Source organism: Acomys minous (genome assembly GCF_964271855.1).
Source record: "Acomys minous genome assembly, chromosome: 3".
Classification (NCBI taxonomy): domain Eukaryota; kingdom Metazoa; phylum Chordata; class Mammalia; order Rodentia; family Muridae; genus Acomys; species Acomys minous.
In genome coordinates, this window is record NC_140485.1 from 137,826,330 (window position 1) to 137,847,009 (window position 20,680).

A 20,680-nucleotide genomic window follows, 5' to 3' on the forward strand; every position below is an offset into this window, starting at 1 on the left:
GAGAAGCTGGACCGGGTAGATGCTTTCGGGGGTGGGCAGGGAAGGGACGTCCTGCAGCTGAATGTGCTGCGGGAGTCATTAAGTCATGACTAAAGCAGAGGCAGACAGACAGGTCCTCCCCTGGTGGAAGAGACTAGAAAGGAGTTCAGGTGCCCCCTTTCTTTCCCCCAGAGCATTCTGTAAACAACAGCTAAGAATCACCTGTGAGCCGTTAGAGACGCGCTTTAATTCAGATGACACAAAAACCACAGAATGGTGCTGATGAAATGCCTCTGTGCGTAAAGTGCCTGCTACACAGGCCATGAAGACCTGAGTCAAGCCCTTAGCATCCTTGTAAAAGCTGGGCATGGCAGAGCATGCCTGCAATTCCGGTGCCGGGTGGCAGAGAAGATCCCTGGGGCTTGCTGACCCAAAGTCTAGCTAATCGCTGAGCTTTCGGATTTAGTGAGAGGCTCCGTCTCAAAAATAACAGAGAACAGTAAGGGAAGGCAGCCTCCATGGCTGGCTGAGTGGGCTGCTAAAACACACAGGTGTGGAAAATAGCCCTTTTTTGGAGGTTAGAAATACTAATGAGAAATAAAAGGGGCCATGTCCTGATGCTTCCCAGCCAACATTCGGTTTCTCTTAATGCCGTGTTAGAGAATCATTCTTTCAATTCTGGGATGATGCAAAGATCGCCAGGCTTGTCCATGGGACATCTGGTCGACCTCCCCTGGCTGTAGGCTCACTGACTGAATAAATATGAGTTGGATACAAACACTTTGTTTCTATCTCTGTAAAATGTCTTCTTTGACAGTTCATGAGCACCTCATGAACTGCTAAGCACCACCTCATGCGTACAGAGGAGAAGGCGTGAAAGCTTCCCAGCCACTCACAACTCAGTCAGAAAGAGGTGGTTACCTCTCATCATGTTGGGCGAACATTTGTGAAGGGAAAGATCATTGTGCCAGGGCTGCTTGAGGGTCTTGCTTGCCCTTTCCACAGGGCAGCTCACTGGGCTGATGGCAGCCAATTCCCAGTCAACTGCCAGCTGATTCTGATGTCATTTCATAGGTGACCATGGGCCTGTGCTTTCCTTGTAGGCCAGGTACACAGCTAGACCACTGAACCAATAACTCGTTTTCCTATTCTGAGGACAAGTGCCTGGCTGTCCTCACAGTGTCTGAGGCATGCAGGACTAGCAGAGCATGGGGCTGGGGGGGGTATATTCTGGATGACCCAGCAACTTAGGATTGTGTACATGGCTCTATCATGGGGCCTTGCTTCATGGCTGTATGCTGCTCTCAGCAGGGGGCTGGGAGTCAGTGAAGTGCAGCCTGGGAAGGCAGCCAGACATGTGTTTCTCTAGTGTGGTAAATGGGCCAACTTTGAAAACTGTGACCACAACTTAAGGACTGTAGAGCTCTGCTTCTACTCAGACTCAGCCGTGTCTCCCACTCAGACTGTGCTCCCTGTAATTCCTTAGGATTAGAGTAAATGCGACTGTGTCTACCTACAGCGGTGGCTCAACCTGTGCGTCTCGACCCCTTTGGCAAACTTCTATCTCCAAAAATGTTTACATTACGACTGATAACTAGGAAAATTACAGTTATGAAGTAGCAGCAAAACTAATTCTATGGTTGGGGCTCACCACAATGTGAGCGTTAGGAGGGTTGGGAGCCACTGACCTAAAGGAAGCAAGCATGGTGTTGTGCAACTGGGGCCAAACACCTCCTTGGGGGAAGACAGAGTGAAGGAAGAGAGGCAATGTGTGTAAACTTTCCTTTGAGCGTCATCGCCTAGGACAGCACCCATCGCACTGGACTGCGGTTTGGTTTTGATCGATTGGTTGATCCACGGCGTTTGGCCTGCAGCTCTTTGAGTCAAGAGGGATCGATCCGTCTTGTCCACATTTGTGTGCTCAGATCTTAGCACCCTGCGTGAAACAAGAACAGATGCTCAGTAGAAAGTGTGCACGGGAGGTGATGGCTGTACAATCCCTCTTTATTTAGTCCAAACCAAGGGCCCACTGAGGAGCACAGATGGCAGAGCTGGACTGTCAACTTTCTTTTGGAACATGTGTGCCTCATTGGCCTGAGACATTGAACAGAAGTGGAGAACCCAAGTCTCTGGCTTTCAGTTTGTGTGTGGGCTCCCAGTGTCAGTGTGTGTGTGTGTGTGTGTGTGTGTGTGTGTGTGTGTGTGTGTGTGATATGTACCTGGAAGCCAAAGATCAATGCTGATGCTCTTCCTGAGTCGTCTACCATGCTATTGGAGACAAAGTCTCTCAGTGGCCTGGGGTTTGCAAATTACTTTAGGCTCGATGGCTGGCGAGTCCTAGAGACCCACTGGGAACCTGACATCCTAATCCTCTTGTTTCACCAGCCCCCATCACACTTGTACTAAGGAGGATAGTTGCCTTGGCACAACCTCGCATGGGAGCAAGTCAGGAACTCACTGTGGGCAGTGACAGAGCTGCAGGACAGAGCTTCCCTCACCCCCAACGCCTTTTCTTTCCCATCCCTTCCAAGCTCTGAGAAGATAAATGACTTAGCACCCAGGGCTTGTGTGATTGCAGGCTAGAGAGGGCCGGCTCCACTTGAATGCTAACAGAGTGTTTCTCTCAAATCTACAGTGGTGTTGGGGCAATCGAAATAGACTTTTATCTGCGCTCTCTGCCTTGATCACATTCCGAGTTGTCATGCGTGGTGGAGAGAGGCCCGATCTTGGAGTCAAAGCTTGGCTGGGCCATCATGCCCACTGGTTAGAGGACCCAAGATGTGCTGGTCTCCCTGGATCTTTGGTCTCTCTGTAAACGCCACACGATGCTGAAACTCTTTCAAGGACAGAATGAATGAAGTTCTAAAAAAGTTTTGCAAGGCGTTATCTTATTGACAGATAGAAACAGGTTTCCCCCCATATCAACAGAATTAAGAGGAATGGATGAGCCTATTATATTACCAATTTTTTTGTCTTTTCTGTTTCTTTATTGAATCCCAGAGAAACACACCTTCTTGATTTGTCATGATGAAATTATGTTTTTCCCTCCACTCACCACAAGCATGTTAGGCACATTCTCTCTCTCTCTCTCTCTCCCCCCCTCTCTCTGTGTGTGTGTGTGTGTTGAGAGAGAGAGTGTATGTGTATGTAACCTCTAAAGACTTGTGTGTGCACCACCATTGTGTAATGGGCATTGCACAGTGTCTTCTATTGCCACCATGAGATACATCTGCAAAGACGGTGTTTTCAGAGGAACTAAAGAGCCAAACCCAAGACTGAACAGGACTGGATGTCCGACGAAAGGGACGAGATGTGCACTTTCAGAACTTGTTCCCTTGAGTCTGCTCTGCATAGCCATGGAGACTTGTTCCATTTACCCACGGGAAGCATGAGAATGGCGCTTTAATCCCCGCCCTGCCACATAGTAACACCATGACAATGTGTGAGGAGAGTGCTGAGCTCTTTTGATGTGTGGTTATTTATAACATAACTAGAACCAGAGGCAGTGTATATGGACGCAGCACACTGATGCACGAAGCTGGGGACAAATGATAGAATAAAGGTAGAGGCAGGCTGGCAGAGGGCTAAAGTTCTGCAGTTGATGATCTGCACAGCCACAGGGAGATATTCTTCCTTCCTTCCTTCCTTTTTTTTTTTGGAAACAGGATCTCAGGTAGCCAAGGCTGGCCTTGAACTCTTGATCCTCTCGCCTCCAACTCCCAAGTGTTGAAATCTTAGTCCTGTGACACTAAACCCAGGTTTGGTTTTATTTTGATAACTGAAATCAAAGCAACAATCAGGAGGTTAAGAAAATGTGTGAAAAGATAGTAGAATGTGTTAGGTAGTTGCATTGGTAGTTGAGTACACTCACAATTAAAGCAGATGGGACACTATCTGGAAAAGGGAAGGGGACCAGTTAGAGGGGACAATACAATGATGGAGGGGCCAAATTAGAACAAGGTTTATATACGACACACAAGGTACACGCACACACACACACACACACACACATCTATGACACATGTGTAATCCCAGCACATGGAAGATAGTGGCAGGAAAAGCAGAGTTCAAGGTCATCCTCATCACCTGGTGAGCTTGAGGCCAGCCTGGAAGAAGTTAGCACGCCTGTATTTCTGAGATGGCCATCTGCAGGACAGATGACAATAACTCTTAAGCCAGTTTGATTTCTCCTCTTGTGTGTTTTGAACCTAAAAGTTGGGGGGGGGGGAGATGGCCCAGTTGGTAAGTGCATCTATGTAAGAACGAAGACCAGTTCAGATCTGCAGCACCCATGAAAATGCCAGGTGTGGTGACAGGACCCTGAAATCCCGGCATTGGGGAGGCAGAAACAGGAAAAGCTCTAGGGGCTCCCTGGCCAGCTAGTCCAGATAAATTAGTGAGATCGGGGTTCAGTAAGAGGCCCTGTCTCAACAAAATGTGGTGGTAGTGAGTGACTGAGGAAGATACTGCTGTCAATCTCTGGTGTACACACACACACACGCACGCACGCACGCACGCACGCACACACACACACCCCTCCCTAAAAGTTATGATACCTTAAAGATCTCATTTAGGACTTTAAAATTAAATATTCATCGTCAAATTTTTTTTTCTGAAGACAGGATCTCACTACATAGACTAAGCTGTTCTCCAACTCACAGTGATCCACCTGCATCTGCCTTCCAGGTGCTAGCACGAAGGGCCTGTGCGGTCACACCTTGATGTGAAAGTTTCTGGTTTCTTTGAAGACTCAGTTGGGTCACCTGGTGTTTTGCTGAAAGCTGGCTTGTGAGAGGGCATGTGATGTTTTGCTGGGGGCAGACACACGTGAGAAGGCGCGTGATAGTGCAACGGAGCATGAAGAGAACCACAGACAGCGAGTCAACGCTTTTGCCATTTCTACATCAGGTAACACTTTGCTGGTCTTCGCTGGTCTTTGCTTCACGGAGAGAAACATTCCACAGAACTTCTCACGGTACTCTGGCTGGTCATGGCTGCTTCTACAAACTCATGCTGATGGCTCAGGGGAGCCTTGCTGTTTCTGCTGAATCCTGGCACCTCTCTAGGTTCCTGGGCTGTTTGGTGTTGGATATTGTACTGGACTGCTGGTATTCTGACAACACAGAGTGGAATTGGCCCAAAGAACTACATCTAAACAGGTCCACAAGCCCTTTTTCCTATTAACATTCTTTTTCCCCTTCCTCTGGCTGGGGGGTTATAGGAGGGGTTAAAGTGTTTAAGAACCCTAAATAAAGTAGGTTTAAAACATCTAAGCCTACAACACCTGGGTCAAGTTTGTATTTAATTTGAATCAGGACTTGTAAACATTGGTTACTTCAATGAGTATTCAGCAGCCCTCAGCTGACTTCTGATTGTCAGAACTCTAATCCTGGAAATTGATTTGCCCTGTGCCCTCTGAAGAGTCTAAGGAGCTGCCTTCTGGGGTGGGAAATAGATATGTGTGTGTGTGTGTGTGTGTGTGTGTGTGTGTGTGTGTGTGTGTCTCATGCTAAAAGAAGGGAACACTGTCTGCTGAGTTGCTGCAGATTGTCATGGAATAATTTTATTGAGCCTAAACTGAGCAGTGAGGTCTTGAAATGATGAAAGTCCCAGGGAGCAGGCTGAGGACAGCATGACTTGTGCACTGTCATTCTCTTTTCTCCACAGCCCCGTTAGTTATGCAGTCATCTTGGCCATCTTTTCCAGATGATCCTGGGATGGCCCAGCTGCATGCTCTGACTTCTCTGGGTTAGGAGAGCCCATTTCTGGTCTCTCTCCTGCTCAGAGTTCTGAGCGCAGGGGAGCGCACTCTCCCTGTTTTGGTGGCTTTCTGTGGGAGTTCTTCTTCCCTTAGGCCGCATCCCTTGGGGCCAGAGCCACAGTTTGGCTACTGTATTAGGCTCCTCTGGCCACCATAACCGAGCATCACACACTGGGTGGCATAAACTTTGGATGTTTCTCCTGTTAAGGTTCTTGAGGCGCAGGTCTAAAATGAGGCCTGCTGGACTTACGGCCAGGGCTGGCAGGCCTGCACAGACCCTCATGAGAGTGGTCCTTTGCCTCTCCTGTTGTTGGTAGCTGCTGTTAGTATCCTTTGGTTTATGACTGCTTCCCTTTTGTGGCTATAGCCCACAGTCTGTGGTCACGTGTCCTTCCCTTAAATGTAGATCAAGTCCCTCTCTCCTTTTTAGTAACTCCGAGAATGCTCAATTCAATCACACTTGTCCTGTCCCCTTCCGGTTCCCTCACTCCCACCTCCACCCTGCCCCCCCCCCCCCCCCCCCCGTGAGGTTCCTAGTGCTCACAGCCTCCGGTGATGAGGAGAGCCATACATTTTAAAGGCTGAGTTTCAGCAAACTATGGCCACTGCCCTTCATCATCTATGGGCCAAAGAGGGAGAGAAGATTCTTCTGTTCCACCCAGAGAGATTCCCACTTCGGACTGAGACTAGCAAGAGCCTCCGGAACTTGGAAGTCACAGTTGAGAGTTGGGAGGGAACCTGACCCTCCTGGAAAAAAAAAAAAGGCTGGGGAGACAAAGCCAGGGTGCAACTAACTGACCTGTGGGAAATCTAAAGCCCTTAGGGATAAGGGAAGAGCGTCCTCCTTGGGGAGCCTGGAGACTTCATTGCAGATTGATTTTGTGATTTTGTTTCAGATTTTAAAGATTCCGTGTTCTATTACCATCCTTCCACACACTGTTTGACGTGTCTTCCTTCCCGGAGAGTTAAACAAATCTGGTCAAGTTTGGGCTTGCCACGTCGGCGAGCCTATTCCATAATTCTGTAGCTTTTCGGTCGCAGCAGGTTGGTTTGCAAAAAGAGCATTCCGCTTCCCCAGCGCGCGTCTTTGTCGCCTCCAGGGGCGCTCCTACACCGCTTGAGTCTCAGCTGGCTTGGATCAAAACTCGGGCTGTTATCCCGCACAGCAGGACCCCAGGGCCTGTTTAAATTACGGAAAAGGAGGTCAAAGAGTTCCTGGCTGGGGTTTTTGCGGAGTTCTTTAAGCCTGCTTCCGTTTCAACTGGAATCACGCGCTCCTGTGAAATGACAGCCAGGAGCTGCGGCGTCTAGTACAGTTCATCACCCTTTCTCAAGCGCTCTGGCTCCGTGGGAAAGATACCGCGAGCCCGCAGACCACTGTATGGCCGGGTCCCCTAAGTTGAAACCACGCAAAGAGGTTAGGGGCTTAAGGGGACCAAGTTCACGCCCCGTCTTGGCACCGTTTGTTTGCAATGGACAACTTTCCGGGCCAGAAAGTGTTAAAGAATTAGACAAAGGGAGGAGTTTTCCTGGTGCTGAGACTACCGATTTTTTGCTTGTAATTTCACAAAACCAAGTGGGGTTCCGGGACTCCTGGGTCACCCACCCAGCGCCCCGCCCGCCTTGTGGGGCCCCGTCGCGAGCGTGCCGGCAGGGGGCGCAGGAGCGTGGCTAAAAGGCGCGGCAGGCAGCAGAGGGTGGACTCAGTGGTGGAGCGCGGCACCGGCGCTGCGTGGCCAGGAGCGATCGCCCAGGGCTCTCACAGGACACTGAACGCCGGGCGACAGGCACCAGACGGCGTTGCTTTTGCGATCCCCTCGCTCCAGCCAGCGCACTGCGGGCCACCCACGCTCGGTCCCCGCGCATCCCGGGCTCCCGATGGTCCCCGAGGCCAGGGCGTCCCCGCGCCCGCTGCTGCTCTGGGCGGCGCTGCTGCTGCTGCTAGCGGTGCTGCTCCCTGTAGCTTCCTTGGAGGGGCCCCCAGGTACGAGCGTGCCAGACTCCGCGGTCCGTCCGCCTGTCTTCTCTGCCCGCCGCTTGTCATTTGGCTCTGTGTTGCCTGCGTGCCTGTCTTGTCACTAACCTGTGCATCCTTGTGAGTGGAGTCAGGGAGCGCTAGGTGTGGGCACTGTGGAAGCTCCGCGTGTGGGAGATGGGCTTGGGGACGGATGGCACAAGAGAACTGGGAGTAGAACTTGTCTTAGTACCCTGGAGATGCAGGCAAAGGAAAGAGCAGTGACTTTGGGCATTGCATCAGGGTAGGAGACACTTTCTTTGGCTATACTCTCCTGGGGGTGTGGACTTTTTTTCTTTCTGTCATCCCGTTCATCTGTCTTGAGGTAGGATATTGTCACTGGGGAGCGCTCAGAGGGAGACAGAGAGGCAGGCAGGCTTATAACTCAGGACCAGCAGCAGCTGAAGTTCTGAGCGCCAGGCTTGGGAACTTTGCCGCTGGAAGAAGACATTTGTCTTTCGAGGAGGGAGGGGGGGAAAACCGGACAGTCAGCGCGTTCCTGAGAACCTCACCCTCTCCAAGGCTCAGGCTGCAGCCTGGGTGGACGGATGCTTGCTTAGCACGAGAGGCTTGGCTGGCTGTCAGTTTTCTTGTGCGTTTCACCCAGAGAGAAAGAAAGAGACAAGCTCTCATCCCCATGTCCTTGGTGTCTTGATTTCCACCTCCACCCGTGCATTTCCACAGATGGAATCTGTCTGTGGCTTTTAGTTAATGACATCAATTTGTAGGAACCTAAGGACCGGACTTTTCTTTCTTTCTTTCTTTCTTTCTCTTTCTTTCTTTTCTTTTCTTCTTTCTTTCTTGTATTGTGCAGCCCCAGCAGGGCGGCAAAAAGTTTTTTTTTTTTAAGTTTTTTTTCCAACAAGGGCTACTAGCTTTGTATGCTAATGTCTGCATTGCTCTCCCTGCAAGGATAAAGGGAAAGACTTCTCTGGGACCTTGGTGGTATCTCTATCATGCATATTGTTTGGTGGTACTGGATGCTACATACGCTGGCACGCGCTGAGTTTCTTCTTCCTAAAAGGGTCATACAGGCAGTGTAGGGGTCTTTTCTCTCCTCTTCATACCTTAAGGCAAGTGTTCACTTCAGATTTTATACAACCGCCTGACAGAATAAATGTATTCTAGTCTTCCAACTTCCCCACGCACAGCCCCATGTCTTCCCTCTTGCTAAGCTAAAGTTTTTAGAGCTCTGAAAGAGTTTTTCTTACAGAAAACAATCTAAAAGTGGAAGCACTAGCGAGCGTTTAGGTGGTTCCAGCCGCCTTCCTTTCCGGTTCCACAGTCACCTGCAGGATGGGAAGGCAGGGCTGTTTGGGATCCTCGAGGCTTCTGCAGCGCTGCCAGCCACTCTTTTGCGCTCTGCTCTGCAAATCACTGTGCTGTGGAATGCTGGAACTGGAAGGCTTGTTGGCACTCCTCTCTACTGTGTTGACGTGGGATTTGCAGTAAAAATGATGACCAGACTAGAAATGGACAAAGAAGACAAGCACATTTCAAAGTGCCTATTTACCATACTTAAGTTCAATTAGCGAAGGGAAGAGGCGGGCACAGCAGCCTGCAGATGATTCCTGTGCCGGGGAAAAAATCACGAAACAGCATGTAATTTATTCCACGGGCTCCTTGAGGAGCCTTGCTGTCTGTCTTGCCATCCACCGTTGCAGCAGCTGCTTGAATTTTGTGTCTGACCAGGCAAGGCCAGGGGCAGACTAATTCATGCTTCCTGCGTGTGGTGGCTGTCGGCCCCATCCCTCCTCTGTTGGGTCCAGCATCTCTCTAAGGCAAATTACTCAGAGCTGTGCTGACGGTAGCAGACCGCAGAGCACCAGACATTTTCCTTGCAGCATGCACACAACCGAGGATCTCAGTGAGCCCTGCAACTTGGGACAGATTCAAACAAGCAAGCAAGCAAGACATGCCCTTCCTCCACTATTGCCACAATAGGCTACTGTGCAAACACTAAAATACTGGGGGTGCTCCCCAGTCTGTAGGACTGGACTCACAGGTGCATTTACTGTGGACACTCAGGGATGCCTAGGAGGTGATCTTTATTTCCTTTTTTAAAGTTAAAGATCCTTTCAATAAACCCTTAAGGCCAAACTTCATCCTAAAGTCATATGAGGACACCCTTTGCCTCTTTCCTGCATTGAAGTTTACATGGAAGGCGCACGGCTTGCCAGGTGTAGTAAATGGCATCTGACAATGAGTCAAGGCAGGGATGCTGAAAACGCTGACAGTGCTTAACCCCAGCGAGAGACACCTGTGTGGCTCAGAGTCAGCAGCTGATCAACTTGCTTTCTAAGTGGAATGTTCTATTTACTTTAAAAAAGGGGGGGACTACAGACAAACTGTAGTTGCTGAGTAGCTCTGGCACATTTTTTTTTCTTCAAAAATAAACAAAGTGAGCCTGCTGCCTCTAGTAAAGTAATTGTAAGTATTTCTTGTCAGTGATGCAATGGGTTTTTTTAAAGTTAAAACTTGTATGCTGCTAAACTGTCTCTCCGCTAGCAGGCTCAGACACTTCTCTATATTGGAAACTTTTCTTATGACTGGCGATATGAATGAATGTGGTTTTAATAGCAATACGGATAAATGGGATTTTAATACCAATATGAATGAAAATGTGATTTTTAAACGAAACACGGTATATCCACATGGCTAGTGTACAAAATATTACACAGGGGCCCAGTGTGGCGGCATGCATCTGTAAAGCCAGGGTTCCTATAGCAAGATGGGAGGTGGAGATGGGAGAATCACTGAACATCACTCACTGTTGTGAACCGGATGGCCTGGAGTGCACAGTGCAGCAAGAGAAACAAGAGGCTCTGCCCCCCAAAAGGAAGAAGGTGAGAGCAGACTTCAGAGGTAATCTTCTGGCCTCCGTGTGCAAGTGCACATTCCTGTGTGCACATGACACACACACACAAACACACACACACACACACACACGCGCGCGCGCGCGCAAACACATGTGACCTATCGCCTATCTTGGATTTTGAATGAATCTTCTACCCACATAACATGTTATCGTGTTGAGAGCTGAACACAGGGCCTCGTGCTTGCTAGGTAAATGCTGTACCGCTGACACAGACGCCTGTTCTAGACCGATGCAGCTTTGGTATACAGAAATGTGAAAACTCTTTACGTAGTTTCAGATTCTACAGTATGGCCAGCCTTTAGAGAAGCCCCATGAGGAGTCGGGTGTAGTGTGAAATATTTCCCAAAGCTATCCACAAAGGCTCTGAAGACACCCCCCCCCCCCCCCCGTGCTCTGCGTCTGTGGGAGGGAGACCGAATACCACAGTGGATTGAATGAGTGAGCAGATTAGGCTCCAGCTATCTTCTGCTAAGGTGATTTGTCAAAACATAACAAGGGTCACCACTCCTTTTATGATGCCTTCTTATTTTGGAAAACAGTTTTTTTTTTTCCAAAACGTTGCCTTGTGTCAACACATTAAGGGCTTCATATAGTTGTTTAAACATTTTCTTAAGTTAAAATTTTCTACGTGTCTGAGTGTTTGCCTGCACGTATGTATGTGAGTGCTTGGTGCCTGTGGAGAATAAGGAAAGCATCAGGTCTGCCGGAACTAGAGTTGGAGATGGTTGTGAGCCATGATGTGGGTGCGGGGGGCCCAGCCAGGGTCCTCTGCAGGAGCAGTGGTCTCTCTTCATAGCTGACCCATCATCCTTCCCGCCCCATGGTTATTTTCTAAAAATAAATCTTATGATTTTTGTCTGTCACCGTGGACCAAACACAGGGCCTTATACATGCTAGGCAAACACCATCGTGAGCTATACCCTCATTATAAACTGATCAATTCTTAAATTGCTATCATTCCTAGTACAGTAGGGAAGGACAGATGAAAGCCCATTCAAGCATAATTTTTTATGGGCACCTTGTAAGTTATAGGATAGAGCGGAATCCAGGGGCCACAGAGTTTTACAGTTCCTGGGATACACAGCCGAGTCAAGGTTAAAAGTCCAGGTGCCTGGGTCAGATGTTAGCAGCATTGTGACCTCTCAGCTGGCCTTCAGCAATCTCCATTGTGGATAGACTCGGTCTGTGAGATCCTTTCATCTTTGGAAGCCTTAAAGACTTCCCTGTGACTCGCCTGATTCAGCTCACTGTTGATTTTTTTTCCCACTCCTGTCTTTACAAGCAAGTGGCCCCCTTTTGTTTTAGCTAGCCGATGGATGACCCGTTTCACTCATTTTTTTTTTGTGAGCATGGAAAGCATTATTGTAAAATTAGAGGGTGTAGTGGGATCGCAGGGTGACAATGCGTTGTGTGTCAGTAGAAAGCCATCACTAGAGGCTTCCCTATTGTCACCAATGTGTCCTATCTGCGTGGAAGTCATAATGGCCCATCCCTTGTCAATGGGAGGGATGTAGGTGTGGCATGCAGCCTTTCCCTATGGTTGCTGTGAGGAATCACCACACACCTCCTGGATTAAAGCAGTAGGAATGATTAGCACAAAGTACTGGAAGTCAGGAGACCAGATTGGGTCTCTTGGGGCTAAAATCCAGGGCTGTGCTCCCTTGGGAGACCTGGGGCACGATTGGGTTTCCTCCTTTTCCAGCTACTGAGTGTCCACCTTCCTTGGCTCTGGGGACTCAGGAGCTCTTTGGGAACCATCACTCTGCCAACTTCAAGGGGTGTGAATAAGGAATCTGGGCACGAACATTCTGGGAGATACTCCGGAGGCTGACTGGGGACTGGACCTCTGTCTTGTTTCCTATGAAATTTCAGGGCTTAGGTTTGAAATAACACTTCTGTTGTTATCAGTAGCTTTTGTTTTAATTAGAAAACATGGGGGGGGGTGGGTCTTTAAAGCGATTAAAAAAAAAAAAAAAGGAAAGAACAGGCCTGCTATGTAGTTACTTGTGAACGCATGGAATTCATTTATTAAGATACAGAGCAAATTGGGAACTTCGGTGCCTTGGGGAGAGCAGGTAATGGGGGGAGGGGGGCAACTGTGGCTGTTGTTACCCGCACATCTTCACCAGCGTTAAAGTGTGTATTTGAATATTTGGAATTATTGGTTATTTACATAAACCAACACCCTTTCCCCCTTCCTCCTAGGAGCTTAAGACTTGGCACTCATGTAGGCAGAATACTGAATATGTAATAAATGAATAAGTAAATAAATAAATAAAATCTAAAAAACAAAACAAAACAAAAACAAAAACCCCCTGCACCCTGGACCCAGTGCTCGGCAGCGCTTGCACTCTGTGGCCCATAGAGGGCGCTCCTGGCCTTTCCGAGGCAGTCTCATATTCCATGGGCTTCATTAAAAGGGATTTATTTATTGGTGGCTGGACCTTAAAGAGAGAAGAAAATGAGCACAAACGTCAAGTTATCTGCTTTCTTCCCTTAGTGCAGTGCTTTGTAAAGTGTTTTAGTTTGGCCCTCGTTGGAGCTGCCTGTAGACATTAAGATGGAAAGGACATGATTGACATGGCAGCAATTGCCAATTAAATATTAATAAAAAGAGATTTGAAACCTAAGTCTAAAGGTGGGGTTCACAACCTTTTAGCTGTTGGGGTAGTCTTGGTACCTCTGTAGGCCCGGGCCAAAATCAAAGCAGCTGGGCCACGGGGGGAGAATAAGAAACATCCCTGTCCCCCATGATCATAGTCTTGGTAACTGCCACCCCCCAACACACAAGCTTTACTTTTGTTCCTAGGGTGAGTATTGCAAATTATCTTAATTATAATAATCAGAATATATCGTATATTGTGCTACACTTTAAGGGAAACAACTTAACTGGAGAGCTGTAAATACTGGTTAAAAACAGACAGCACTATAGTTTTCTGCTGTGGCATCAGAACACTCAATAAAACACAAGCTGTAGATGTGGTGTAGGTAGACTTTTTGTTTGTTTTCCTTTTCTTTTCATAATGGGCTCTTCCACGTGCGTGCTTACACTTGGTTTCCATGGATACCATGTGAACTTGGTGTTACTCTTGTCTCCTTTCCGTGGGAACCAGGTTTAACGCTGTTAAAGTAAACTGTTCTCCCAAAGGCATAATCTAGCATTTACTTGTCCTAGGATTTGGACTCGAATCTTAGAAACCCCGCAGTCCTCCCTTGGAGGCTACCTCGGGTTGCATGTCTGGAAACTAACCTGGTTTTCTCCCTTAGGCTACATGTAAATGCCAGCGCAGACATTTCTGCTCCAGGGCCTGCATAGTTTTAACTTCTAATAGGTACAACACAGAATGGGAGCAGAGCTCTGTGTGGAATTATTTAGATTGGACTGGGCTGTGAGCAGGTCTGTGGGGGGTCGTCCTGGTTAATCGATGTAAGAAGACCCAGCCCACTGTGGGCAGCACCATTCCTTACGCTGTGGGTCCTGCACAGTATAAGAAAGGAGAAAGCTAGCTGGGAACAAACACGGTGCTCATGCATTCGTTCCTCTCCGCTCTTGACTGGATGTGACGTCTCTCCTGAATTCCTGCCGCCTTGCCCTCCCTACATGTCAGACTGTGAACTGGAACCGCCAGCTGAAGAAATGAACCTAGAACAGCGTGCCCTCTCTGGGTCTGTCCTCCTGTGGTTGGCTGCAGAGGAATGAGTCGGTCACACCGTGGCGGGTGGGACTCAAGTGGGGCTTCCCGGAAGCCGCAGTTGTTGTGAACGCGGTGCCTATCACAAAATGGATCAGGGGTGTTAGGATAAAGCCGCGGACGGGTCAGGGTGGGGGAGATGCGCGTGTGCCAAGGTGCAATTACGCCATGCGACTGTTTTAGGGCAAGAGGCTTATGGGCGAGGGGAGAACTGGAAAGGCCATCTCAGAGGGGGGATAAGAGGGGGAGAAGGGGAGGGGAAAGTGGGAGGAGAGAGGACAGACAGACAGACAAACAGACAGACATTGAGAGTGACAGCATGATCTGTGGTGGCTGGAGCCCTTTAAGCATCCACACCAGGCAGCAGCAGGCTAGGTCCCTGAGGGCAGGCGGATGGAAATGCCTCATTGCTAACAAGGGGTGTGGTTATAAACAAGGTCCTTCCTATACTAGGACTTGTTAAACTTGCCTCATCAGCAGGTCAAGCAGTTCAAAACTTGTCTTGTGTACCTAATCCCGTCCTTAGCCCCTTCATGGCTTAGCACCACACACACGCAGGCAACACACGTGTGCACCCCTTACCCCACGTTCTCTACCTGTAAAAACTTTGCAAGCAGTGCCTATGATTTCATCCAGGTCCAGGCTTGATCATCAGCCCTTACCCGCTGAGCTCTCAGTTCACTCATGGTCAGTTGGAGGAATACGAGAGTGAGAAACACAGGGCGCAAAGGGATCGGAGAGAAAATGGCTACCACGGGCAAAGCCTCTCTAGGCACTTCCGGATCCCTAGTGACTTACTTAGCCTTTGATACTGTTCAGTGCTCAAAAAATGTCTGTTGGATGAATGAATGACGTGGCTGATGAGAGTGTCTATCAACCAGTGGTTAATTTCTTTCCTCTTAAAGACTACTCTCTCTCTCTCTCTCTCTCTCTCTCTCTCTCTCTCTCTCTCTCTCTCTCTCTCACACACACACACACACACACACACACACACACACACACACACAGACAGACAGACACACCTTTTTGTTCATTATATGGTTTGCATCCCACTCCCCCAATTCATTAAAAATCTGAATTGTCACTGGGTCTTTTTGGCTTCTTTCTCACTTGCTCTTTTTTTTTTTTTTTTTTAACAACACTTACGCGGCCTCCCTTGTTAGTGTTTTGCCTTGTATCCCAGGATGGCCTTTCACTTGCCATCTTTCTAAAGATGGGTTTGTCTTTCTGGTCCTTCTGCCTCCGTGTGCTGGGACCGCAGGCATGTACCATCACCCTTGGCTGGCTCGGTGCTGAGCATCGACTTCAGGGCTTCATGCACAGTAGGGGAGCACTCACCATCTGACCTCATCCCAAGCCCCTGTCCAGGACATTTTTCTAAGGGAGTTTTCCCAGGAGCTCTCAGGGCTGCATGAGTGGCGACCGAGGACACAGCAATGTCCAAGTGTTTAACATAGTTAGACAGTGACTTTCACATTTTGGGAAAGAAATGCATTTTTTAAGAGAGAGAGAGAGAGAGAGAGAGAGAGAGAGAGAGAGAGAGAGAGAGAGAGTGTGTGTGTGTGTGTGTGTGTGTGTGTGTGTGTGTTGGCTGGCATGTCAAGCAGTTTGTAGTGGGCGGAGTCTGAGTCGGACCAGCGAACAATGGCAGTTCTTTCAGAAATCATTTCTTGGTTGCAAACTGAATTTGAAGAATGTACAAAAGATCCCATACACTGACTTCCCGTGGGTCTGTGGCACTGTCAGCGGCAGGCGCAGCGCTGTGCTCCCTCCACAGCCCCCAGCATTTGCTCTTCACAGTGGCGTATGCTCTTATGGTTGTTACAAGGACAACATCCACCAAATCCCTCCAACTTATCTTAATCCATTCCGGGAAGCTATTGGCATAGATGGATTTTACTCCGTCCCCCTCCCTCTCCCCCCCAGAAACAGTAGCTTTTATTTATGTTATTTTCTAAACACAAACCCAAGAGCTTTAGGTCCTAGTGGTTGCATTTTGCCAGCGCTGTTGCTTACGTTCACTCTTGTTTCTGGTTTCGGTGTTCTGGGGACAGATGCACATACTCAAGTCAATGGGCTGATGTTGTCAAGTGGCGTTTCCCGAGTGGACCCCTAAAGTCAACAGGAACAAGTTCAAGTGAAAGCAGTTCTCACTTAAAGTCAGAAGGGACTTGACATTATGAATCCACAAGCAGCGGTGTGGCTAACCCCAAATCCTTTGTGACATCAGTGGATAAACAAATGAGGAGATTGTTTATCTCTTCAGTTGTAAACTTGGGACCAGAGAGACCTAGACTGGTTCTGGGGTTTGGTAAGGTAGACAGGGCCCGGGATCGTCCCGTTGTTTCCATTCTGCCATTGCATCATCTCCCACTTGTCACCTACAGTTGCTAGATGGTTGATGCCTGTCTGGGGATTATGTGTGACATTCCAGGAGGTGGAAACAGAGGAAGCTTTAAAAAAAAAGACATATAAGGGTCCCTTTAAGTAGCTTTTCCATAGTGACAGCATATTTCCTCACCTGTGTCATGGGCCGGGCTCACTTGTAAGTGTATCCTAGCTGTAGGGGAAGCTGAAAGGCCGGGCATTCGTATGTTTGGCATTCTAGCTTTCTGGCAAGGGAAAGCAAGGGACAGAGCAGTGGGCAATGGCCTTGCAGTGGTCCATAGGCAGCGTTTATCAAGGCAGTCTCAGATTCCACCAGGTTGCTAAGCTGTTATAAATTACTTAGGAAACTTGAATAGGACTGATAATCCAACAGAAAACATCTTGGGAGATAAGACTGATTGATTTTATTTCATTTTTAAAAATATATTTTATTAATTTATTCATATTACATCTCAATTGTTAGCCCATCCCTTGCATCCTCCCATTCCTCCTTCCCTTTCATTTTCCCCTTACTCCCCTCCCCTATGACTGTGACTGAGGGGGACATCCTCCCTCTGTATATGCTCATAGGGTATCAAGTCTCTTCTTGGTAGGCTGCTATCCTTCCTCTGAGTGCCACCAGGCCTCCCCATCCAGGGGACGTGGTTAAATATGGGGCACTAGAGTTTGTGTGAATGTCAGACCCTACTTTCCACTCAACTGTGGAGAATGTCCTGTCCATTGGCTAGATCTGGGTAGGGGTTCGAAGTTTACTGCCCATATTGTCCTTGGCTGGTGCCATAGTTTGAGCAGGACCCCTGGGCCCTGATCTGCCTAAGACTGGTTTATTTTAAGAGTATTCTTGGGCACAAATTTAGTTTATTGACTTAGGTGTTTGATTTTAATTTTGTCACTTGCTGTCCTCATGCCCTAAGAATTCCTTAGTGATTTCTTTATTGTTGTTGTCACTTTAAATTTTGAAACAGGATATCCCAGGCTTTCCTTGAACTATGCAGTTCAGGACGATCTGAACTATTTCAAACATAAGGCTTATTTTATTTGTGTGTATCTGCATGTGGGTATGTGCACAAACATGTGCATTTGTTTCCCTTGGAACTGGAGTGACAGGTGTTTGTATGGCTCATTTCATTGATGCTGGGATCTGAACTTGGGTCCTCATGATTGTGCATTGAGTGCTTGTAACCACCCAAGGTTGTCCTTTATCACACACATGTACGCACACACATGCACGCGCGCGCGCGCACACACACACACACACACACGCACGCGTGCACACACACACACACACACACACACACACACACACACACACTCTAGTGGTTGTGCTGAAATTAATGCTTTCTTCACTAGAGAATCCCAGAAGCATTTAGGTGTTTCCAATGGATGGTAGAACTTGATTTTCAAAGAAGAAGCAGGGAGCTTTCAACACCCAGACTTCACACTGTTGGAGAATTATAATACTTAGTGTGTTTGGGATTTAAGTGGCTCACCTATTTCAAAAGCCGTGAACATTGCTCTGGGGCCTTCTTTGTACCCAAGCCTGTCCTCACCTGCTCCCTGGACCCGCCTGCCTCCTGTGTTTCTGTAGTGGGTGTTCTCTGAGTGCGGCAGCTTCTGTCTGCTGGTGGCCCTCCTTGCTTTGGGCGGCTCCTCACTGGCAGCTTTTGCATACGAATGCACCCTTCAAAGGGTGCTTTTGATTTTCACAGAAGATCTTTATTAACAGTACCCTAGTCCACCAGTGCCTGAACACTAGTGGCAGAATCCGACTTTGGGCTCATTTAAATTTCAGAATTCACTATTTCTTGGAGTCAGACCATGGGAAGTCCAGGGATTGGCTTCAGGGACCCTTAGCACCCAGAGCTTTTTGTTTTGTTCTGTTTCCAAGGCAGGGCTTTTCTGTATAGCAGTAGCTGTCCTGGACTCACTTTGTAGACCAGGCTGGCCTCAAACTCACAGTGATCTACCTGCTTCTGCCTCCCTGAGTGCTGGGATTACAGGCATGCACTACTATGCCCGGCTGCACCCAGAGCTCTTAGTTAGTCTGAATTGCTACCACTAAGTATCCAAGGCGAGGTGCTGTATAAAGAAAAGATGTTTGCTCAGATCATGATTTCGGATCTATATTTCCTTCGGTGTCTGACAGCAAGATCGGGCTTCCCTAAGTCTCAGAACCCCCTCTCTGGCTTCTTGGTGTGTCCCCAGTTAGAATAGGTCCAGAGAATAGAATAGGGCATATTAGGGGAAGGTCACAGGTCTGTTACAGAATTGAGAGAGGCTTTTACTGGATAGACAGAAGAAAGATGCGACCATTGTACGGCTCCTCCTAAGCCCACAGCCGTACAGAGACCCCAGGGTCTCTAACTGAATGAGTCGCTGGCAGATTCTATATTCAGTTTACTCTAACTATAGGGCAGCAGTTCTCAACCTTCCTGATGCTGCGCCCCTTTAATACAGCTCCTCTTGTTGTGGTGGCCCCCCTAACCGTAAAATTATTTCATTGTTACTTCAAAACTAATGTTGATACTGTTATAAATTGTAATATAAAGATCTGACATGCAGGATGTCTGCTGATATGTGACCCCCGTGGAAAGGTTGTTGGACTTTTCTCCATTCCCCTCCCCCCACCCCCGAGACACACACACATGAAGGGATCTCCAGCCATAGGCTGAGAACTGCTGCTTTAAGGTGTACTGAAGGTTCTGTACCAGTTTAAGGGAGAGGGCAGAGGTTGCTGTTAAGGAGAGAACCCTGCCCTCATCTGGGCCTTTGAATGAACCTTCTCTAACAGAAGCCAAATGGAGCAATAAGCTGGGGGGGGGGGGAGTCTTGATGTTTAGATATGTGTTTCTTTTGATTTTAAGCTAGAAGACAAAGAATGCTTCATGCCATCGCTTTAACTGTCCTGGGGACTTTAGTGACGAGATGAACGTACCTGAGCATGGGAGCATGTTTGTCTTGTCGGTATCACCTAACCGGGGCATTTTCAGGATGTCACACCATCTCCTTACTTACTCTCTGCTGAGCTCTTTTGGGCGTCACACACACACTGAGATCAGAATAGGACAGGCTCAGGGGGGAGGACTTTCAGCCTAGAGCTCACCTTGGTTTTTGGAGTTGGGCTTTGCTCACTTCACAGTCTACCCGGGGCCTAGGAAACACTATCTCCATTCCCAATCCTAGGAAGACACAGGCTGGGCCACAGTGGGTATTGCAGGGGTCTCCTGAACATAGAGTGAGGTCATCTTGATCCTTACCTGGAGGAGTCAGTGCAGCCTCGCCATAGAGTAATTGTCATGCCCAGGGTGGGCAGGGACAGCACAGCAGCTGGGGCTATGTGTTAGGGAACGTTGTTCTTGTTTCTCTTCTGTTATTAGGGGGCGTCGCTGAAGTGACACCGGCTTCTCTTCTATCTCATACTCCTCCATACAGCGCTGAGAGGACTATACTGCTTGACTTCTTCTGTTAGTCAGGGCTGGTGGCTTTTGAAGCTCCAGGACCTGCCTTTAGGTGGCAGCTTGCATTCAACTTCCACCCCCTTATCCCCCTCCTCCCGCGGCTTCCATGAAGCAGCTCCCTAGGATGGTCCAGGCCCTTGTCCCCCTGGGATTTGGCACCCTCAGAAGCTCTTTTGGGTTTGTCTAAAGCTCCAGAGCTTGAGACAGGAAGAGGACAGTGGTGGCCACATTCTCTGATTCAGTGTTATCAGTGAACTTGGTGTTTTCACTTATGACCTATTTTTCATTTGGTGCTGAATTTGGATGTTTGAAATAAATACAGAGAGAAATTAGTTTACATACCAGTCAGACAAAATAAAGTTGATGCCTGGTTTGTTACTTATTAATGCGGTAGAAACACACTGCTCTTTTCTGCTGCTCGCACACAGATACTGTTTGCTATCGGAGACTTGCAGGTGGTGGGTCTATGAATGCATGGCTGCTACAGCACAGTATGACCATGACTTTGGA

At 48.3% G+C, this 20,680-nt stretch overlaps 1 protein-coding gene across 5 annotated transcripts in view; it reads left to right on the top strand.

Moving 5' to 3' along the window:
- The first annotated feature begins 7,334 nt into the window (after positions 1-7,334).
- The window catches only part of FNDC1 (fibronectin type III domain containing 1), an 81,839-nt gene continuing 68,493 nt past the window's right edge, over positions 7,335-20,680 (top strand). For 3 of the 5 annotated variants that reach the window (XM_084777452.1, XM_084777454.1, XM_084777453.1), the window contains exon 1: positions 7,335-7,724. In XM_084777452.1, the coding sequence (XP_084633578.1) occupies positions 7,619-7,724 (106 nt within the window). In that variant the 5' untranslated portion in view covers positions 7,335-7,618. The remainder of the gene's footprint in view (positions 7,725-20,680) is intronic. The other 2 variants (XM_084777455.1, XM_084777456.1) reach the window with 1 other exon arrangement.